This window comes from Diabrotica undecimpunctata, chromosome 6, assembly GCF_040954645.1.
Source record: "Diabrotica undecimpunctata isolate CICGRU chromosome 6, icDiaUnde3, whole genome shotgun sequence".
NCBI classification, from domain to species: domain Eukaryota; kingdom Metazoa; phylum Arthropoda; class Insecta; order Coleoptera; family Chrysomelidae; genus Diabrotica; species Diabrotica undecimpunctata.
In genome coordinates, this window is record NC_092808.1 from 125,463,336 (window position 1) to 125,483,919 (window position 20,584).

General features: G+C 32.0%; 1 protein-coding gene across 1 annotated transcript; it reads right to left on the bottom strand.

Moving 5' to 3' along the window:
• Nucleotides 1-1,801: 1,801 nt before the first annotated feature.
• Nucleotides 1,802-19,108, bottom strand: GluRS-m (putative glutamate--tRNA ligase, mitochondrial). The gene is made up of 8 exons (XM_072535300.1): nt 18,875-19,108; nt 17,467-17,701; nt 16,778-16,973; nt 13,223-13,437; nt 12,047-12,278; nt 10,598-10,758; nt 7,744-8,053; nt 1,802-1,969 (listed from the first exon to the last, which is right to left on the bottom strand). Exons 1-8 carry the CDS (start codon nt 18,984-18,986, stop codon nt 1,871-1,873), a joined length of 1,560 nt encoding a protein of 519 aa, XP_072391401.1. The 5' UTR covers nt 18,987-19,108; the 3' UTR covers nt 1,802-1,870.
• Between the last annotated feature and the right edge of the window lie 1,476 nt (nt 19,109-20,584).

The window sequence follows — 20,584 nt, forward strand, 5'->3', positions numbered from 1 at the left end:
CTGCCATGTCTGAATCCATTTATGAGAGAATCTATCTGCAATAAGAACAATCTGTTATACCATAGAGAAAAATATAAATTTTACATAAACATGTTTTAATTTTCTAGAGTCTTGCCTTCCAGAAGCAGTCAAAGTACTATTCACTATATGCCCATCAAATTCAAATTTCAGATTTTATATTAGGGCATTTGAAAATTTTCTGGACGTAGTGTGGTTGAATTTAAATACGGCTACACTGCTGACAAAAAAAGTAAGTATGGGCTAAGTATTGACCTACAGAGCGGACAAAATACTAAATATAAATGATATGAGTATGATTCATACTCAATCACATGTTAAAATATAAAACAGACAAGCCAATAATAGACTCTGGAGGATAGTTTACATCAATATTTCATCAATATATCAAAATAAAGATATATTAAGTAAGCCAACCGCCAAAAATTCAATAATGGACGAATATTTTAATTTTTGGTGTTTTAATGATCTCTTCCAGTTTGAATTTTTTTAATACTTCCAAGCAACTTAAACTTTACTCAGAATACTCTAGTTACAAATTTGCTCTAGTTAGTTTAAGTTTTGTAAAGAATTTATTCCATAAAATAAATCTTATTTAGGATATTGTTGTTTTTTATCAATTTTATGAAATATAATTTTGTCTTTTTTCCACTTATGACAAATACATTTCAAGTGCGATATACAGTTCATGTGCATTAACATGTTTAATTCAGTTACTTTAGTACTACAATTAATTCACGAAAGAATATGGTTTACTATAATATCGATTGAAATTATATCTCTACTGTTGCGTACGATTTGTCAGTCTTTGTGTTTTAATTCGGTAACAGCATCGTACTATGACATCATTTCGATCTCATTTTGATCCCGTCAGGTAACGGATAGCTGAATACGAACTCCAACACAAAGCCAACAAACATCTCCAGAATGTTTCTCAGGTTAGTGGCAAGCGTAAACTTATTCTTAAGTCTCTTTAAAAAAAAAGAGAATATATATATATATATATATATATATATATATATATATATATATATATATATATATATATATATATATTTATATATAATTGTACACAACCATGCTGACAAAACACTGTCAAAACTGAAAGTGTCCATTATAAATCATCGTCGTTCGTCATATTGCTGTTTTTGTTTGATCTATTTATTCATTGTAGATAGTCAAACGGCTTACTTTCATGATTTTGTGAGTAAAAAGGAGTGATAATACCAAAATAATCCGTGGATAATGCAATAGCTATTAAAATAATCAACGAACAAACTTTGGTTAAAAAGAAATCAGGACATACAAATAAAGAAAGGGTAGAAAAGAGGACTTTTGGTATATTGCTATTGCCAAAATCAAAATAAAAATTGTAGATTCATTATAGTTGTTATATTCTTTATAAAACTGAATTAAAAATATAGTCAACCATGTTAAAAATGTTTCTTATCCAAATTATTGTGAGTTACTATTTGCGTAATAATTTTTGATCTGTCCATAAAAAGATTGTTTTCGTTTTGTAATCATTTTTTTTTTAATCTGTAAATAAATCTGTAATTTATTATAAAATCCTGGTACCTCAGTCTTTGGAAATTATTTTTTAAAATAAAATATTTTTTTTATTTTTGGTTATTTAATTCGTAACATATTTGCGAAAATTCGTATTCTCTTTGACATGAACAAAGAAATATACATTGAAAATATTTACTGTATAAGTGGAAGGAAGGAAAGGTTTAAGTACAGCGAAAGCACTTAAGGAATTTAAGAAATGTTTTTATTAAGATTTTCTATTTAAATTGTTTATTTCAAATTTGGGTAACAAAATGTATACCTTCACCAATAAAGTATATATTTACCTCACGCTTTTTGTTTGATTTATGTATAAGTTTAATCTATCTATTGCATTTTTCTTGCCTAGTATTACCATCATTTCTGCTATGCTCGGTCCTTCCTAAAAAGCAAGAAATGATAAATTTAACCTTCATTTAAGAGCGTAGGCGCAAAATTTCAGGCCAATGATTTTTAAATCCATTCATTTTTTTCGAATCCTGAGAAAACTAATGAATATTTTTGAAAAATTTAAACGCAGAAAGAAAGATTACATTATTGCCGAGGGCCAAAGTCCCTTAGAGTAAAGAAAAAGTTTCTTTTGAATGAGATATTTGAAATTAAAAATCACACTTAATTTTCACTTCTTTTTCACCCCTGTAACTTACTAAAATAAATATTATAGAATTTTTAAACGACTTTTAGCTCTCAGTAATAATGTAATATTTCATTCTGCGTTTATATTTTTCAAAAATACTTATTAGTTTTCTCAGGATTCGAAAAAAATGAATGCATTTAAAAAGCAATGGCCCGAAATTTTGCGCCTGCACTCTTAAGGTTCCTATATATTCCTTAATGATTTAAAAATTGAATTTTAGAACAAAACTACTTCAATTGGAACTATAAAAGAATGCGAGAGGACTGAGGAATTGTTCACCAAATTACAGTAACCATATCTATTTCTTGTTATTGTGGTTCTTTCAATTGAAGCACACATTTTTAAGTATAGCATCATTTCTGGTCATAAAGGAAATAATATTCGTGTGTAAAACCAATATGAGGGAGTATCAGAAACCATTTAGTAAATTACCAGCCAATTAAGCTGCAATATTATTATTGTTGAACAATTTCGATGCATTATTAATGTGTCAATATAATATTTAAATAAATGTTTATAAAGGAGACTTGTTTGAAGGAGTGTAAAAGTTCCGAAAAGATGTTCTTATGCAAGATGATAATTTGAGAACTTCTCAGCGTAAAAAAACACCGCTAAATTTAAACAGAGTTATATTTTAATAAATAATTACATCAGACAAACCTCTGAGTGTAATCAAGATACTCTGCAGAACTCCTTATGTCAGATTAACAATTGGACTAAATCATGGAGAATCATGGTGAACAAAATCAAATCGATTTAGACTGATTTCAGTTTTTCATATCACAGTCCAGGTTCCACGTGAGAATACTGCAAAATATCGGAGTATCACTCTTGATGCAAGACTCAGGTGGATAGCACATGTTAAAAAGAAAAGGCAAGAGCTTGGAATTAGATAAAAAATGTATTAGTTACTTGAACGTGACTTCGAATTATCCCCTTATTATAACAAGTTGTAAAAAATACTGATAAATACAGGAAATTAGATAAAATCATTTGTTGAAAGTGTAGACAAGCAAAAAACAATGGATGGCAGAGAGATGGGCGGAAATTGAACAACTACAGCAAAAATACGACTTACAAAACGTACATAAAAAAATCGACAAAAATAACAGGCAGGAATTACAAAAATACCAGAGGAATATTTAAAAATAATAACAGTCAGATCCTTATAGGAAGTGATGGAAAATATTCGCTGGAAAGAATTCTTCTTCTTCTTTTGGCATCATAACCCTGGATGGGTCTTTGCCTGTCTGGCTATATCCTTCCATTCAGATCTCTCTTGGACATTTCTCCTCCATTGTCTTATATTCATGGTTTTCAGGTCGTCTTCCACGTCATCCAACCATCTCGTCCTGGGCCTTCCTTTTTTCCGCCTTCCTACCGGCTTCCACTGTAACATCTTCTTTATCGTTTTCGTGTCTTCTTGTCGCTGAACATATCCCAGCCATGACAGTCTTTGACTTTTCACAAACCTTACATGTCATACCCTTCATTCAGTTCGTTAACCTCGTCGTATCTCCTGATTCTCCATGTGCCGTCTTCCTCTTGCACCGGACCATATACTTTTCTCAGTATCTTTCTCTCGAATATCCTGAGTTGGGCTTCCTCTTTTTTCGTCATTACCCAGATTTCACAACCATATGTTACTACGGGTCTAATCAAAGTTCTGTAGAGAGTCATTTTGGTTCTTTTGTTTAATAATTTCGATGTCATCAATCTTTTATTAGCATAGTTACGATTTCCACTGGAAATACGTGCATTAATTTCTCTACTTACGGAATTCTTCTGATTGATTTCTGTGCCCAGATATGTGAAGGCATCCACACGTTCAATAGTATAGTTGTCTATTGCTATATTATTTTCATTCTCAGGTGTTCTTTTGATGGTCATGTACTAGTTTTTGTTTCGGTTAATTTAAAGCCTTCTTTTTTGTGCTTCAGGATGAATTTCCTTGAACGTTTCCATTAGTCGTGTCTTGCTTCTACTAATAACAGCGACATCGTCTGCATATGCAGTAATTTGTAATGTTTTGGTGTTTATATGGCCGATTACATTGGTTTTTCTGATGACTGCTTTAAGAACTAGGTTGAACAGCATGGTTGAAAGTGCGTGTCCCTGTCTCATCCCCATGTTGATGTCAAACAGGGGAGACAGTTCTCCATCTACTCTAACTGCGGCTTTGAAACCTGCAACGTCATTTTTATGAGGCTGATATATTTTTTTGGTATATCTAGATTTCGGAGGTCTTCTAGCATTTTGTCTCTTTTCACACTATCAAAAGCTTGTTTAAACTCTATATTTATACATATTATATAGTTCTATGTCGTATTTGTATTCTTCAAAGTATTCAAATATTCAAAGTATTCTTTCCATCTCATTATAATTTTTTGTTTCTCTGTTAGTAGTTCTCCGTCCTTGTCTTTGCATATTATCAATTTTGGTCTAAATTACTGTGTGCTTTCTTTTATTCTTTTATAGCATTTTCTGCTCTCATGTCTGTTATGTTCTAGGATTTCTTGTACTTGTTTTTTCTAAGTCCCTCTTTTTTTCTTCTGCATATTCTAGTCACTTGTATTCTCTTTTCGTTATAAATTTCTCGGCTATTTCTTGTGTTTCTTTGAAGTTGGGTAAGCATAGCTTGCCTTTTTTCCTCTACTGCAGTACTGCATTCATCATCATACCATTCCGCATTTATTTGCTTTTTGGCTTTTCCGACAGTTTCCTCTGCAGATTCCGTTATTATTGTTTTTCGCTGAATGTTATGAATATGTGAAACGACGAACGACTACAGCGACCCCCACATGGCAATGAGATCAATAAAAAGAAACAAAGAAACCTGTCATCGCTAAAGAAGAGGTATAACATGCCGTCCTACTACAGAAAGATGGTAAAGCCATAGGACATGATGGGGTACACGCCAAAAATCCAAAGTTCCTGGCAAACGAAGACGGTTTGGTGTTATGTCTTTTGACAGATTTGTTCAACACCATCTACATAACTGGAAAAATACCTTCATATTGGCTGAAATTAACCTTCCTCATCTTGCCCCAAAAAACTAATGTATTTAAATGTGACGATTGTCGCATGATAGGCTTGATGTTTCATGTACTAAAAACGTTCTTGAAAGTCATATACGTCCGTATATACAAGAAGTGCGAGCAACAAGAGACACGACACCCAATTGGGCTTCAGAAACGGTGTGGGAACTCGTGATGCTTTATTCGCACTCAATATACTTTTACAGAGAGTCCGTGATATAAATGTGGAAATATGCGCCTGCTTTATTCGTTCTGTGCAGCTGACGGGAGGAGATATACATCACGTTTAAAGCGCTCATATCGGTCAAATTTATCATCACCGTAAGATTTTTATAACTTATAATATTATACATATAATTATTTTAAACGATGGCAGGCAATATTTGTTGCATCGCAAACTGCTACAGTAATAGTAAACGTGGTTGAACTTTTTATCGATTTCCGCGTAAAAATTATAAAAAGCATCAATGAAAACTGTGGAATTGCAGCATCCATATTTTTAGTCTTAAAATTTAAAGAAAAATTCAGTTTTTAATATTATTTCTTAATGACATTAAATTATAATCGAAAAAAGAAAAAATTTACTCAATTTCTATATTGAAAACAGTAAATCTGTATTTACAATTGTACAAAAAGTAAGGTTAGGATTAGGATCTCAAAAATCATTATTCAAATAATTACTTAAACTCTTTTTAGGTCTGCTTGTCATTATGCTAAATTCAGTACTGAATTTTTAGTACTAAAAATATTGTATCTACAAATTAGATGCGCGCGCCGTTTCAGTAGGTACTAAAAATTAGAGCATGTCCTAATTTCTTTTACTAAAAATGATAAAATATTAACTAAAAGTGGGGTTATTCTCAACTAGTTTTAACAATGTTTTAAACAAATTATTATTCATTCGTAAAAAGTTTCTATATGCCAAAAGGTCTTCTACTAATAATTCTTCATTCAATTTATTAAATACCTATTCCTTTGCATAACCCTCTTTTTCTCTCGATCCATTTTTTACTCCACATAAGCTTTTTTTAAAAGTTTATTATTATTTTTTTTTTTTCTTAAGCATCATTATTGCAATTAAATCTACTGCACATAATTTTAACTTCTTTTTCACCATCATTATTTACCTGTGTGTTTTGTTTACTCTAAGCATAAAACAAACTTCATTGTTAGATTATCAATACAAAATTGGTTGAGCGCATGCCTACATGCTAATTAAAATTAACTGAGTTGCAAACACAAACCCACATTTTTCATACTAAATCGACTAGCGCAACTAACTAATATTTTTAGTACTGAAATCAGTACTGAAATTAGCATAACGGCAACGTTTAGAACAGATAAACTCTGTAAATATATAAATTGGTATAATATAAATATAAAATATATAAATTAGTATTATATTATTGTTCAAAAATATAAATAATAAGCTAGTAAAATGTTTATAATCTATCAATTTAACTTACTGTTCTTTTAAAATTATCATCCAAATTTAAACTTCAACAAATCTCTTTGTAATATATAAATACTACGATAACGCTAGTTATACATAAATAATTAATTTATAGACAATAACTACGATTAATTATAAAATTTTGATTTTATTACTGCAGATTCATAAATGTTTTCAATGGTGTAAATCTTATGGTGATAATATAATAACCTATAGAGGGCTACACCTGTTCAGTTGTACGGAGCTAATGTTGTTGATTGCGTTCAATGCGAAAAACTAGCAGAAATACTCAAACTAGCAGGACAACGGGTATAGATGGGTCACTTACAAATTATTACAGAACTGTATTGTCATCAGATAGCTCAAATAAGGGTGGAGGGCAACAGATCGAAGGAGATACCCATAAGAAAAGTTGTACGACAGGGATGTGTACTGCACCCACTTATATTTAATCTCTACTCAGCAAACATCTTCGCAGAGACTCTTAAAGATAATAGAGCAGGAATCATAATAAACGGCAAAAAAATTAATAATATGAGATATGCTAATAATACAGTCGTTCTTGTCAGCAGTTTGTTGGAACTACCGAAATGTATAGACAAGATTGTAGAAAGTAGCGAAAACTTCTGGTTTTCTACAAATTGCAAACACAGAGCGTTAAACTTAATATGATTTTTATGTAATATTTCTTACATTTTTTTTAAATACCTAATATAAAAGGTTACAACTTCAGGTGAAGTGAAACACATTTCAAATTTAGAATAAAATACAGGGTGTTCCGTTTAAAAAATTTAACTTTGATTTGGCATGCCGTTGAAACACCCTGTAAGATTGTTTAAGATTAAAACTAATTTTAAAATATTGATTTTAAAGTTATCTACATTTTTTGTAAATAACTTTTTTTATACCTTTTATTATAACAGATTTACTGAACTTCCTCACACTAATCAATCACCCGGTATATTCTGATTTGAAGAAAAATCTTGCACAGAGCTTATTCTAGTCTACAGAAATATACTTCCTCTTACCTTCAAACCACTTAAAACATGCCTTAACATCTGCATAAATTCTCCGTATTTAACGCCATTATCTTGACAAAATTCTTTCAGCACACCAGTCACTTCGTCCATTTTCAAATCGTTTTGATTTTCAAGTTTGGACTTAAATAGTGTTAAAATTTCGACTTCGTTATTAATTACTGTAGTATGTGTTGGTATAAACCAAACAAATTTAAATTTATTGGACACAAGGTCTGAAAGCTGATTGATTCTAGGTGCAGACCAACATAAAATATCTTTAATTTGTTCATCGTTTATTTGTAAAGAATTATTCTGTATCCTAAAACAATAACATTATAAAAGTACAGCAAAAAGTTTTGAAGTTGCATATAAAAGTCTAGGATAAGAGTTGGGCAAATATACAAATTGCATACATATTTTGCATGTTATGCATAAAAAATGCAAAAATGTCAAATTTTTCATATTTTTATAAAAGTGTGCATAAAGTGCATAGAATTTTAAAGTTTGGTTGTAGCTATACATATTCATGTAATAAATTAACAGATTTTTTTTATTTATTTATTTATTGCTAATTTACAATCTACTTCAATACAGTAATAAGTAAATATGATGTATGTTCTTGGCTTGTGGCAGGTGTCGTCCATTGACGACTCTCTGGAGTTTACCTAGCAGCTAGGTCTTGTGGCCAAAGTCTTTTTAGACGTCTGTCAACCAGTGGGGGGTTGAATAATTCGTCTATAAGATGGTTTGGATGGTCTGCGCTGCGATTTATGTATTTTCTGGAGTGGTCAGCAATCACATCATTAATGAAGGGGATGTTGAGGTCTGCATGAAGGGTTTGGTTTGACACATACCATGGGGCTTTGGCTAACATACGAATAGTTTTTGACTGGAATGTCTGTAGTATTTTGGTGTTGGATGGTTTAGTACAGCCCCACGGCTCAATTCCGTATGTCCACACTGGTTTGAGTATTGTTTTATAGATGGTCAGTTTGTTTTCTAATGAAAGTTGCGATCTTCTGTTGATTAGCCAGCTCATATTTTTAACTTTTAGGTCGAGGTGTCGTCGTTTGGCTGCAATATGTGATTTCCAAGTAAGTTTTTCGTCTAGATGAAGGCCCAGGTACTTTACTTCTGTTTTTATTGGTATAGGTGAATTATTTAGGTGTAGTTGTGGACATCTAATTCTTCGATTTGTGAAATTTACTTGACAAGACTTGTTTGTGTTGACGTTTATTTTCCAGCATTTAAGATAGTCTTCTAGTTAATTGAGATGATTTTGCAATTTGTTAAATGATAATATTTCGTTGATGTCTGATGCTGGTATACCAGTGTCATCCGCAAATGTTGTCATTAGTGTATTTTCGCTAATAGGAATATCAGCAGTGAAGATTTGATAAAGGAATGGGCCAAGTACACTGCCTTGAGGTACTCCGGATTTTATTTGGTGGTAGTTGGATAGATCACCTTCGTATTTAACTTGGAAGTATCTGTCGGACAAGTATGATTTAAGGAGTAGGTAGATTTGGTCAGTTAGCTGAGTTTTTATTTTAAAGAGAAGACCCTCGTGCCACACTCTATCAAATGCTTGCCGTATATCAAGGAATGCTGATAAACAGATTTGTTTCCCTTCTATGCTCTCTTTTATTTTGTTGGCTAATCTATGGCACTGTTGTATGGTTGAGTGATTTGAGCGAAAACCAAACTGATGATCTGGGATAAGGTTTTCTATAGGTATAATTGTTTCTATTCTGTTAAGTATTAACCGTTCGAAGACTTTTGATAAAGTGGGAAGGAGACTTATTGGTCTGTAAGAACTGGCTTCAGTTAGAGGTTTACCAGTTTTATGTATCGTTATAATTTGTGCATACTTCCATTGCACTGGAAAATAGCATAGACTCAGGAGGCTATTAAAAATAATGGTTATTAAGACGACACCTTTTCTTGGGAGTTTTTTAAGATTTCGCCAGTTATAAGGCCAAATCCTGGAGCTTTATGAGGGTTAAGCAGATTGATTTCGTTACGGACTTCGTTTGGTGAGAAGTATTTTAGTGGTAATGATAGCTGACAGAGTGCATTAAGGAAGCCTCTAATTTTCTCGTCGTTAATATCGTTGGCCTATGGAGTGGAGAAGACGGTTGATAGATGTTCTGCAGATCTGTTGGATTTTTCTATATCTGATCGAGCCCAGGTTCCATTATTTTTCCTAATTGGTGATTTCATTACTACCGGCTTTTTGAATTTCTTTGTGGCTTTCCAAAGAGAGTTGTCGTTAAGAGAAAGGTTTGTGACATATCTTTCAAATGATTCGTTTTTGTCTGTTTGGATAGCGGAATGAAGTCTCTGTGAGCCTGTTTAGATTTGATTTATCTATCGCGTTTCTTGTTCTCTGTCATTTGCAACGGGCTCTTCTTCTCTCTTCTACTAGTGTTCTAATGTGGAGGGGTATACTATACCTTTCATCAATGGTTTTTTCCTTTACAAGAGTAGCTTTCCAAGCGGCCTGTTGTATTTGTTCCGTTAGATATTTTACAGCTTCTTCAATATCGTTTTTGTGTTTGAGTCGAATGTCAATTTCGACATTGTATTAAATTATAGCAGAAAAAAAAAAAAATATATATATATATATATATATATATATATATATATATATATATATATAAAAATTGTAATTGTAATTTATTAAAAAAGGTATGGATGATTGTATGTTTATTTAAAAAAAAAAATAATTCAGAAATACAGAAAAATTTCTCCGATTGTAAAAATTGTTTGTCTTTCAATTTATCTGGCTGATTGGTTCGGCCAAGGCCATCAAAAAAAAAAGTTAGTAAAAGTAAAAGAATTGAAAAAATGTGTTAAATACCTTTGTGGGAATGTAACTTTTAATAACTCCTTAACTTTGTCCACCAAAATATTTAATTCATAAGGATCATTTATTTTCTTTTCCAGTTCTAGTTTATTAAATTGTAACAGCCTTTCATTCATTACCTTCCCAGAGTGTGAGTTGATTCTTGAAACATCAAACTAAAAAGATAATGTTAATTAAAAAAAACTCGAACATCGAAGTAAAACCCGTCTGTTGTAAGTGGCATATTTAATTAAAATTAAATATAAAAATCCAAATGGATTAAGAGTTCAGAACGTTTTCGGACTAGTCAGTCCATCTTCAGTGAACCTAAAAGCCAGTAATCTCACTAAATTAATATAACATACGGTAAAATTTTTACTGTTATATGCAAAGATGTGGTTTAAATAACCGCAAAAACAAACAATGGTTGGGTTTACATTGATGAAACCATACTTGACAGTATTAAATTATACGGCAGTATCCCGATGAAATTGGATTACCAACCGGGAACATAAGCCACTTCTCGAAAAAATTATTTCTACAACCAAACTGTCGGAATGGAAAATGCCAACTAACCTGAGATTCCAGAAGTAATAATTGACTGTTTTCAATGGCAATGACATTCAGAACGAGATTGATAGTTGGTTTTTAAAAAGTAAACCAGGTCAAGGACCCATATGTTGAAGTCTATATAAAATTTTTATTAGATTAGTTTATTAAAATGAAGACAGTAGTTATTATTTTTATTTATTTGTTTATATTTTTTGAATTGACGTTCGAAAAAGATAGAGATTAAATATATAATAACAAAAGGAAGTAAGTTAATTAGGAATGAGATAAACGATTGATAGTTAAATGTGAAGAAAAAGAAATTTATCTTGAAGACCACTGGGACATGTCCTGTAGTCATATGTCATAGACACTGCCAACAAACTGACCTAAAGACCAATTGTACGACCAACTGTACGAGTTTGTCAACTTAATATAGGAGGCATAGGTAGAGCAAAATGCCAAATTCTACACAGATTTTTAAAACAAACTGAGATTGACCTGATCGCAATACAAGAAACACATACAGAAAACGAAGTCCAATTGAGTTCAAGAGGGAAAATCAAGAGGCTATGATCTACTTGGTGTTACCTACGATAGAGCCTACGGTGTAGCAACCCATGTACGCACAAACAGCAAATTCAGCCTCATTTTGCACTTCTACCAAGAAGAATTCTTCCTTCTATCAGAATAGCTAATCTTACCTTTGTAGTGTATTGTCCTCTTTACTTATGCACAAAACTTAACTGTGATGTAGCCATACGCTAAATAATGTCCTATAGTGTAATTATAACAAATTGTGTGTAAATAAAGAATGGTGATGATGAATAAAGTAAAAAGAAAAATGCATTGGATTTTGAAGGTCAGTTGTAGGTTGAAAGGAAATAAGAAAAGGAAGAAATAACAATAAATTACCTGTTCGGTTAATTCATCCATACTATAACATTTCGGTTTTAAATGTCTTTCAGAATCTTTAGAAAAGCCTCCTCCAGAATGTACAATAAGATTAATTAATGCTTGAGGAAAAACTCCAGTATCTTTGTAATGTGATATTCTAATATCACCTTGGCGTTTACTTAATTTAGTTCCGTCCGCATTCATTAATAACGGCAAATGTCCGAAGAGTGGTGGATCCCAATTAAATGCTCTGAAACAAAATGCTGGTTAAATTTAAATGGTACATATATTATAGACATACATAAAGACTATTTTGTTGATACACGTAAAAATGACTAATTCTTGATATGATATATATCATGTTTTTTCACACCGAATGACGGCCGTAGATCCAAAAATTCTAAGACAAGAAGTAAAATATACAATAAAACAGACAAAAGTGAAGAAAGCGACGGGAATCGAAGAACTTGTCTATGAGAAAATGGTAGACATTTTGGTAGATCTGTACGATATTTATAGCACAGGCACCATACCAAAAAATAGTTAGTATCAACATTCACAAAAATTCCTAATAAGCATAATGCGAAAGATTGTTCAAACACCCTACAATTGCACTGATGAGCCATGGGTTGAAGGTGTTCTTGAGGATAATCCATAATAGAATTTATAGAAAGTGATTTGAAATAATGAAATTAGCGACAACCAACTAGGCTCTAGAAACGACATCGGCACTAGATATAATTTCGGCGGTAGGAGCTGCGCGTGGGAACTCAGAATAAGAAGCCAATAGTTCGGTGTGGATCTAGTTTGTACCTGATATCATTCGCATTGTCTCTAGTTTAATTAGGTGTCAATAATGTTAGTATTTTTGCTATTAAGTTATACCGGGGAAGCATATTCAGCTGCCGAGTATAAAAGTCCGAGAGTGAATAATCTGAGTACAGAGGTTGATGAACCCCATGTGGTGCCACATAGCTTTTGGATTATATATTATTTCGCGTTTTTAGTTTTGCTGCCGTTCTTTGTAGGTGTTCTTTAAAGCTAAAGGTTCTATGAAGATGTCTTGGAACAAAATATCTTTCAAGTCGAAATAAAAAAAATCAAAGAACTATTCATTGAATAATTATTATAATAATGACATAATGTAATAATTTATTTTATACTTTTTGTTAGTTTTGTTTCTAAGCTTTTTACCTATATAAGAGAATATGTTTTGTAGTAGATATCTGCCATTCAACGCCTCTCAATACATGTGATATCTCCATAAAATGATCATCAACTACATTGGCAAAATGATAAGTTGGGTAACCATCGGATTTCAAAATAACTGGATCACCTTCATTTAGCGAAATATTATAGGCTATCTTACCATAAATCATATCATCAAAACTCTCTTCTTTATCGCTGATCTAAAAAATAATTTTATTTTTAACTATTGGAAAGTGAACCTATTACTTAAATGTTTATTACTTTTGTGTAATAGTATTATAGAAAACAAATGTTGAGTTTTATTACAAAAACTTATCCAGGCTGGCTGTATTGATAAAATAATATGTATTATCAAAACCTTATAATCTTCGGTATAACCATGTTTGGAAATTTATTTATTTCACACATAATTTGATGGAGGAGTGATTAAGTACTGACATAGGTCTTTGAGACAGGGCAAAATACCGCAGGACTAGCTCTAGTCTACCTTTGTGCCTATTCCGAAAAAAACTATTACAAACAGTTGTGACCAGTTCTGAAGGATCAATATGTTATATATAAGTCAAGTCCTAAAACTGTTCTTGAAGATAGAACATACAATAATTTATAGCAGATGTAAAATGACATTAGGTCTACTCAGTTTGGATTCAGGCAAGGCTTCGGCATACTTAAAGCACTCTTCCGTTTGACTGTATTGCTTCAAAAATGCAAAGATCAGCGCAAAGATATTTTTCTATGCTTCATTGATTACCGGAAAGAGTTTAACAGTGATACAGAGCTAATAAAACTGCTATAAAGTGAAATAATAGAATATAATGACTTTAAGATTCATTAAGAACCTCTACTTAAATTAACCAGCATTGGTAAAAGGGGGAATGAAACTACACAGAACTTCCCAATTGAGAAAGGCTTAAGACAGGGTTGCATTTTGTCTCCCCTACCATTCAATCTTTACTCTAAAGCAATTCTCAAAAGAGACTTGAGAAATACTGAGCATGGCATAAAGATGAATAAGTTTGTTAGTAACTATACCAATGACACAGTCATAATAGCTGACATCTAAAAACCAATACAATGTGTTATCAAGATACAAAATACAGAAGGATAAATGTGAATGGTAATAATATTTGTCAAGTCTACAAGTTCACATATCTCGAAAGCTGAGAGACCTATGTGGATGAGCATGCCTCTCCTTGGCAGTCATTCATGGAATAGAAATACTACAGACCATAATGGATGGAGAGGTTTGATGAGGGAGGTCACGGCTCGAATTGGGCTGTAGAGACATAGAGAATGGATACCTGAGGATCTTGAGCCAGACACAGAAGTACATAGCAGAATTGAACAGGCAAGAGTAACATTTGTGGATATGAAAACTCTACTTAGCAATAAGAGTCTTAATTTAACTATACAGTACTGTATTGTAGAATGCTGCATTTACTCAGTGCTGCTGTATGGGGTGAAGACTTGCACAATAAAGGCTAACATCCTGAATAGGACTGAGGCCTTTGAAATATTGCACCGAATAGGGAGAGAAATAGTGAAATGAAGGAAAGCCGCCCACCTGGGTCACATATTAAGAAATTCCAGGTACCAATTTTTAAAAATTGATTATGAGGGGGAAAACTTAATGAAAAAGATCCATCGAGAGAAAAATTCTCGGGGCTAAAGAATATACAGGAATGGACAAACCTCGAAGACCATGCACTTTTCCAAACCACACAAGATCTAAATAAGTATGCCAGAATTGTCGCCAATATTCAGTAAATGAATAAGGGGCCTTAAGAAGATAAATCTTGAGAGTGAGAAAGGTTGACAAAGACCAATCGTAATAAAACTAAGAAGTTACAACGGGTTACAACTTCTATTCCATACTTCTTCTTCTTAAAGTGCCTATCCGTTCCGGACGTTGGCGATCATCACGGCTATCTTCACTTTGCTTATTGCAGCGCGGAACAGTTCAGTGGTAGTCGTGTTATACCACTTTCGCAAATTTTGAAGCCAGGAAATGCGTCTTCTTCCCGGTCCTCTCTTACCATTTACTTTCCCTTGGAGAATCAGCTGGAGAAGGCCGTAACGTTCTTGATTTCTCATTACATGACCTAGATATTCCAACTTTTTAGTTTTGATGGTCATGAGAATTTCACATTCTTTCCCCATTCTACGCAGGACCTCCACATTAGTAACTCTGTCAACCCAGGATATACGTAAGATGCGCCTATAACACCATATTTCGAAAGCTTCGAGCCAATTCATAGATGCAACAGTCAGTGTCCATGCTTCCATTCCGTAGAGCAGAACTGTGAATATGTAGCAGTTCAATAGACGGCATTTTGTTTTTAATGATATGTCTCGACTGTTGAAAATAGTTCTCATTCTAACGAATGCTGCTTTTGCTTTTATTATTCGCTGTTTAATTTCTGTTGAGTGGTCCCATTGGCTATTTAAATTGGTGCCTAGATATGTATATTGCGTGCCTATTCCATACAATGAGTGTGTATTATAGAGCATATGAGAAAGAGAGTCTTTCTGATGACACAGAACTGGAACACTTTTGCTAAGGGAATAAACCCTGACACAAATTTTAATTCAATCCAATTAAAATTCAATGTCAGAATCAGGGAGTAACACGACAAATGCAAAGTAAACTGTTAATGAATGTGATATGGAATGTCCAAGGAATCTCTAAAACGCCAGGAAGTACTGGTAGAATTAAAAACATTAAAGGCCGACTTAGAGATCAAAGAAACCAAAAAAAAAGCCATCTATACAGAAATTGCGAAAGAATGCAGAGCCCAACAAAGAAACATAGTTATAGTGCACCGACACTTACGAGAGTAGATAACATCATGGGAAAACATAAATGAAAGCATCATAGATATAAAATGACGATTCTGTAAGTGCATACCAAAAACAAATCAACAATTGATGGTATTATGACTATTATACAATTTTTCGAACAATTAAGTAAAAAGGTCATAATATTTGGAAACGCCAAAGAGTTGATGATTTAAAAAGATATAAATACTTAGTAGGTTAGGTAAAAAAAATATTGAAAAAATAACATACATTTGGATAAGACACTGTAAATAATTGAATGATGTGTGAGACAAAAATGAACTTAGAATTAGAGGTAATGGATTTTGACAAGAGCAATGAGTCATGCTGATGCAGTACACAAGTTTACCTGTTATTTACAAGGTCATAGCTCTTGTCAAAATCCATTACCTATATGAATATATATTTTCTAAACAAAACTATCCACAAACATTTGTGGACTCAAGATACAAAACATTTAAAGTGAATCACAAACTATTAAAGCAAAAGACTTGTCTGAAAGAAAAAGACATGAGAGAATGCAGAGAGGTATGCTGTGGCAGTGACTACTTTTTGCTAAGTACTGACATAATATCAGTTTGAAAAGACACAAACTAGATTCACATGATGACAAATTGTGAGAAATCTGTATAAAAAAATAACAGAAAAACTAAAAGTAGTGATTTATATTCAGAAAAAATGTTATATTGAAGTATTACCAACTTTGAACCTAATGCAATATGGTTTTTTACTATCCAAATGGCTCTTCAAGGTTTCTTTTGTTAGATGTCGACACTTGTTATCATACTTGGGGATTTCTTGTTTCCTGAGTGCTTCCTTCCTTAGTAGTTCTAATCTCTTATCTGTACAAAAGCAATGATAAGCAGATCCATTTTCTAAAAGTACTTGAACTTGATCCCTAAAAAAGACATAAAAGTTAAAATAATGGTAATATTTAAGGGATGAAGATAATGATTTTACAAAAGTTTATATACTTAAATAAATAGATAGTTAAACATTGAGCTACTTATGATATGAATAAGTTAAAAAGGCATTAAGAACTTGTATGCTGTAATAAACACATATTGCAAGTAACTAAGAGTAACTTTTTTTAGTTGGGTCTGGCAGTTAAATGGTTAATACACATACAAAAACTAAAGAATATATTAATACTTAATATTTAATGAAATAAATAGTCTAAAAAACTAACAACAATCAAAAACTAAAAATTAATATTGTATATTTTATTAGACTTGGGAAAGTAATTGATATTTCTAGTTTCCTAGATTTGTCTAGAATATTACAAGAGAAATATGACAAAAGGGAAATAAAAATTTATATTGGTATTTATACTCCTCCCTTCCTCACAATTACTAAAAATCTCAACTTAAAATATTGGGGTAGATCCTTACTTATATATATCTAGTCTTTTAGACTGGAAATATGGACCGAAATTTCCACCTTGCAAAGGACCCTCATCTATGTCTATTCCAGACCATTTTAAGTCCTCTTGTAATTGCTCAGCTGCTCCTGGAACTAATCTAGTTTGGTCAGTGTCTTCAATTCTTAAAATAAATTTCCCATGGTGCTTTTTGGCAAATAAAAAATTATAAAGAGCTGTTCTCAATCCTCCTAAGTGAAGAAAGCCTACAAAATTAAAAATATACTATTAATTGATTGCCAAGAGGAATCTGAGTTATTTAGCTAAAAGATACAATATTATTAATTAATTTGTATACCGTTAAACGAACCTCATGTAACAGATAGTATTAATATGATTAAGTCTAGATAGTCAAGAAATTATCATGCCTGGATCCTGATATCATCCTTAAATATATATTCATGATACATTTGAAAATGACATGAAAAGTATCTGGACTGGCTCAATAGAAATCAAGACATTTAGATTGGTTTAGGACACTATTGAAGGTGGGCCGTTTGGGTCTTATATTCAGATAGTATTTTAATTAATGTTTGTTGGATAACAGATTATTTTCTGTTCTTTGTCATGAATAAGGTATTAAACAAACTTTAACATGTTATGAGAACTGAGAACAGCATTGGAAGAAAAATTAGGTATCTCCTTTAAACACAAATCAATTTGTTTCACTTTGCTTAGTAAAATCTCAGTCTACGCAGCATTCAACTATATAGAAAACAATTAGAAAGCTAAATACCAATAATGAGATAAATAAATAAAAACAGAATACAATTGACTAAACACAGGATCGGAATAATATAAATAATATGACAGTGTTCAGTATTGTCTACCATATACTATATTTTTATATAATAAAATTAATTCTGAACCATAAAAAGATAAATGTTCGTAAATTAACAGGAATAATGCCGCTATACTAAAAAAGGATCACCTATCTCATAGAACTGAAAAACTACAACTTATGAAAGCAGTATTTTGTAAAATTTACTCTTGCAGGTTTTTTTATAACAAAGTGTGTGTCTTATATACTTAAATTATGTAATGAGGCAGAAGATTGGAAATAAATTATCCAAGATCATTGATAGACAACCCAGAGTTATCCCTGAGAACTGATTATATGAAAACCATCCCCACCCAGTAAATGTACAAATGTTTTGCAGACAACTTAATAGGCAACTATTAAATTGCCTGAAAAATAAAGTTAATACAGTGAATATCTAATGAACACCATATCTGAATGAAGGGGATAAAGATATTGCTAAATAAGTTTATCCTACTATCGACAAAATGGCATCAACAAGATTATCAGTAATTTTTTAAATTAGTATTCTAGGATTTAAAGGCTGTCATATTACATATAAATTAAAATTATTCTTTACCTGTGGGACTAGGAGCAAATCGAACTCTGACAGAACTTTGTGTTTTATATGTTCTCATACATAATTTACAAAGTAACTGTGTAGAAACTATTCCTTTAAGCGACAATAACATTTTATTTGGTTAACATTACCAAACAAAAACAGCTTATTATCCAAACAAAACAGCTTATTTTATAAAATATCTAAACAGAAAATAATGAATGAGGTTAAGTAATATATATATACAGGTTAGTATACATCGTCTTCTTTTTGATGCCTTTTAAAAGTTATGTCTAAATATCCCCATCTGAAATTTAATTCGAAGTTCAATGACATTATTTGTGGTAGAGATTTTGTGGCAAAGAATATAGACTCTAGACTCATTCATATAGAAGGATTTTTCACTGTCATCAGAGTATATACCCAAATCATCATCATCAGCCCATAGTCGTCCACTGCTGAACATAGGCCTCCTCGAAAAACCTCCATTCTGATATATCTTGCGCTGCTGCAATCCAGTTTTTACAAATCCTCTTTATGTCGTCTGTCCATCTTGTGATTGGTCTTCCCGAGTTTCGTGTATCCGCTCTCGGTCTCTACTCCAAAATTTTTTTGGTCCATCTATTATCCTTAATTCTAGCGACGTGTCCTGCCCACCTCCATTTAATTTTGGCTATGTGTTTTATAATGTCTTCTACACCACTTTTTCTACGGATTTCTTCGTTTCTTACGCTATCTCGCAACGTTATGCCTAACAATGATCTTTCCATTCTACGTTGCGTCACTTGTAGTTTTCGTGTAGATGTCCTTGTTAGGGTAAGTGTCTCTGCGTCATATGTAAGGACAGGCAGCACACACTGATTAAAGGCTCTTCTTTTTAAGCTGATAGGTATATCACCTTTAAAAATATCACGCAGTCTTGCATATACTGCCCATCCCAGTGTTATTCTTCTTAGCAGCTCAGCAGCACTTTGTCCCCCTTTTCTGACTTTCTATGATGTTATGGTAGTAATTAGAGTTGCTCACGCAGTTCTACTTCTCCCAAGAAGTTGAATATATTATTTAGTTAGAGCTAATTGTTACGGGATTTGAAGATTTCTCGCCGCATTGTTCTATAATACTATAATACCATAATTTAAAACATGGTTCTACTACATAACAATTTAGCCCATAAAATTTAAGCTGTAATTTGTACTTTTATGTAGTAAACACCTAATCTATACTATTAAATTTGTCAGTAGAAATTCTAATCCGATTTAAACTGTGTTACAGGTATTTGTAAATTGAAATTAAAAACTCGCTGCTTGCCACAAAAATCTTTAATTAACTAAATTTACTGCTAAAACTAACTCTAGCTCTAGCTTCAGGATGTCATTAACTGAATATGTATAGTTCCGTAACTCGGAGTCTTTCTGTAATAGTTAAAATATTGTAATGTAACGTAATAATGTAATGTTGTGATATTTTATATAATATATAAAATATTATATATTATATGTATGTATATTACAAGCGAATCTACATCGTTTTGACTTTTCCACAGGGTATTAAATATATGTAAAATAATATAGTTTTAGTATCTTCTCTCTTAATGTGTAATTTTACATAATTAATTATTTGAATGTAATTTAATCACAAGTGTAAAAATAATTTTAAACTTGAGATTTAACGTCCGCGCATCCCCAATAACGCCACCTTAAATTTCAATTCTGACAGCGTTGATGCTTTGAA

Excerpts from the sequence above, each read along its gene's own strand:
- GluRS-m (XM_072535300.1), bottom strand. The coding sequence starts at position 18,986 with ATGTTATTGTCGCTTAAAGGAATAGTTTCTACACAGTTACTTTGTAAA. Across the intron at positions 17,702-18,874 it reads ATTTGCTCCTAGTCCCACAG|GCTTTCTTCACTTAGGAGGA; the intron begins GTAAAGAATAAT and ends TTAATTTTGTAG. Across the intron at positions 12,279-13,222 it reads AAACATATTCTCTTATATAG|AGCATTTAATTGGGATCCAC; the intron begins GTAAAAAGCTTA and ends ATTTTGTTTCAG.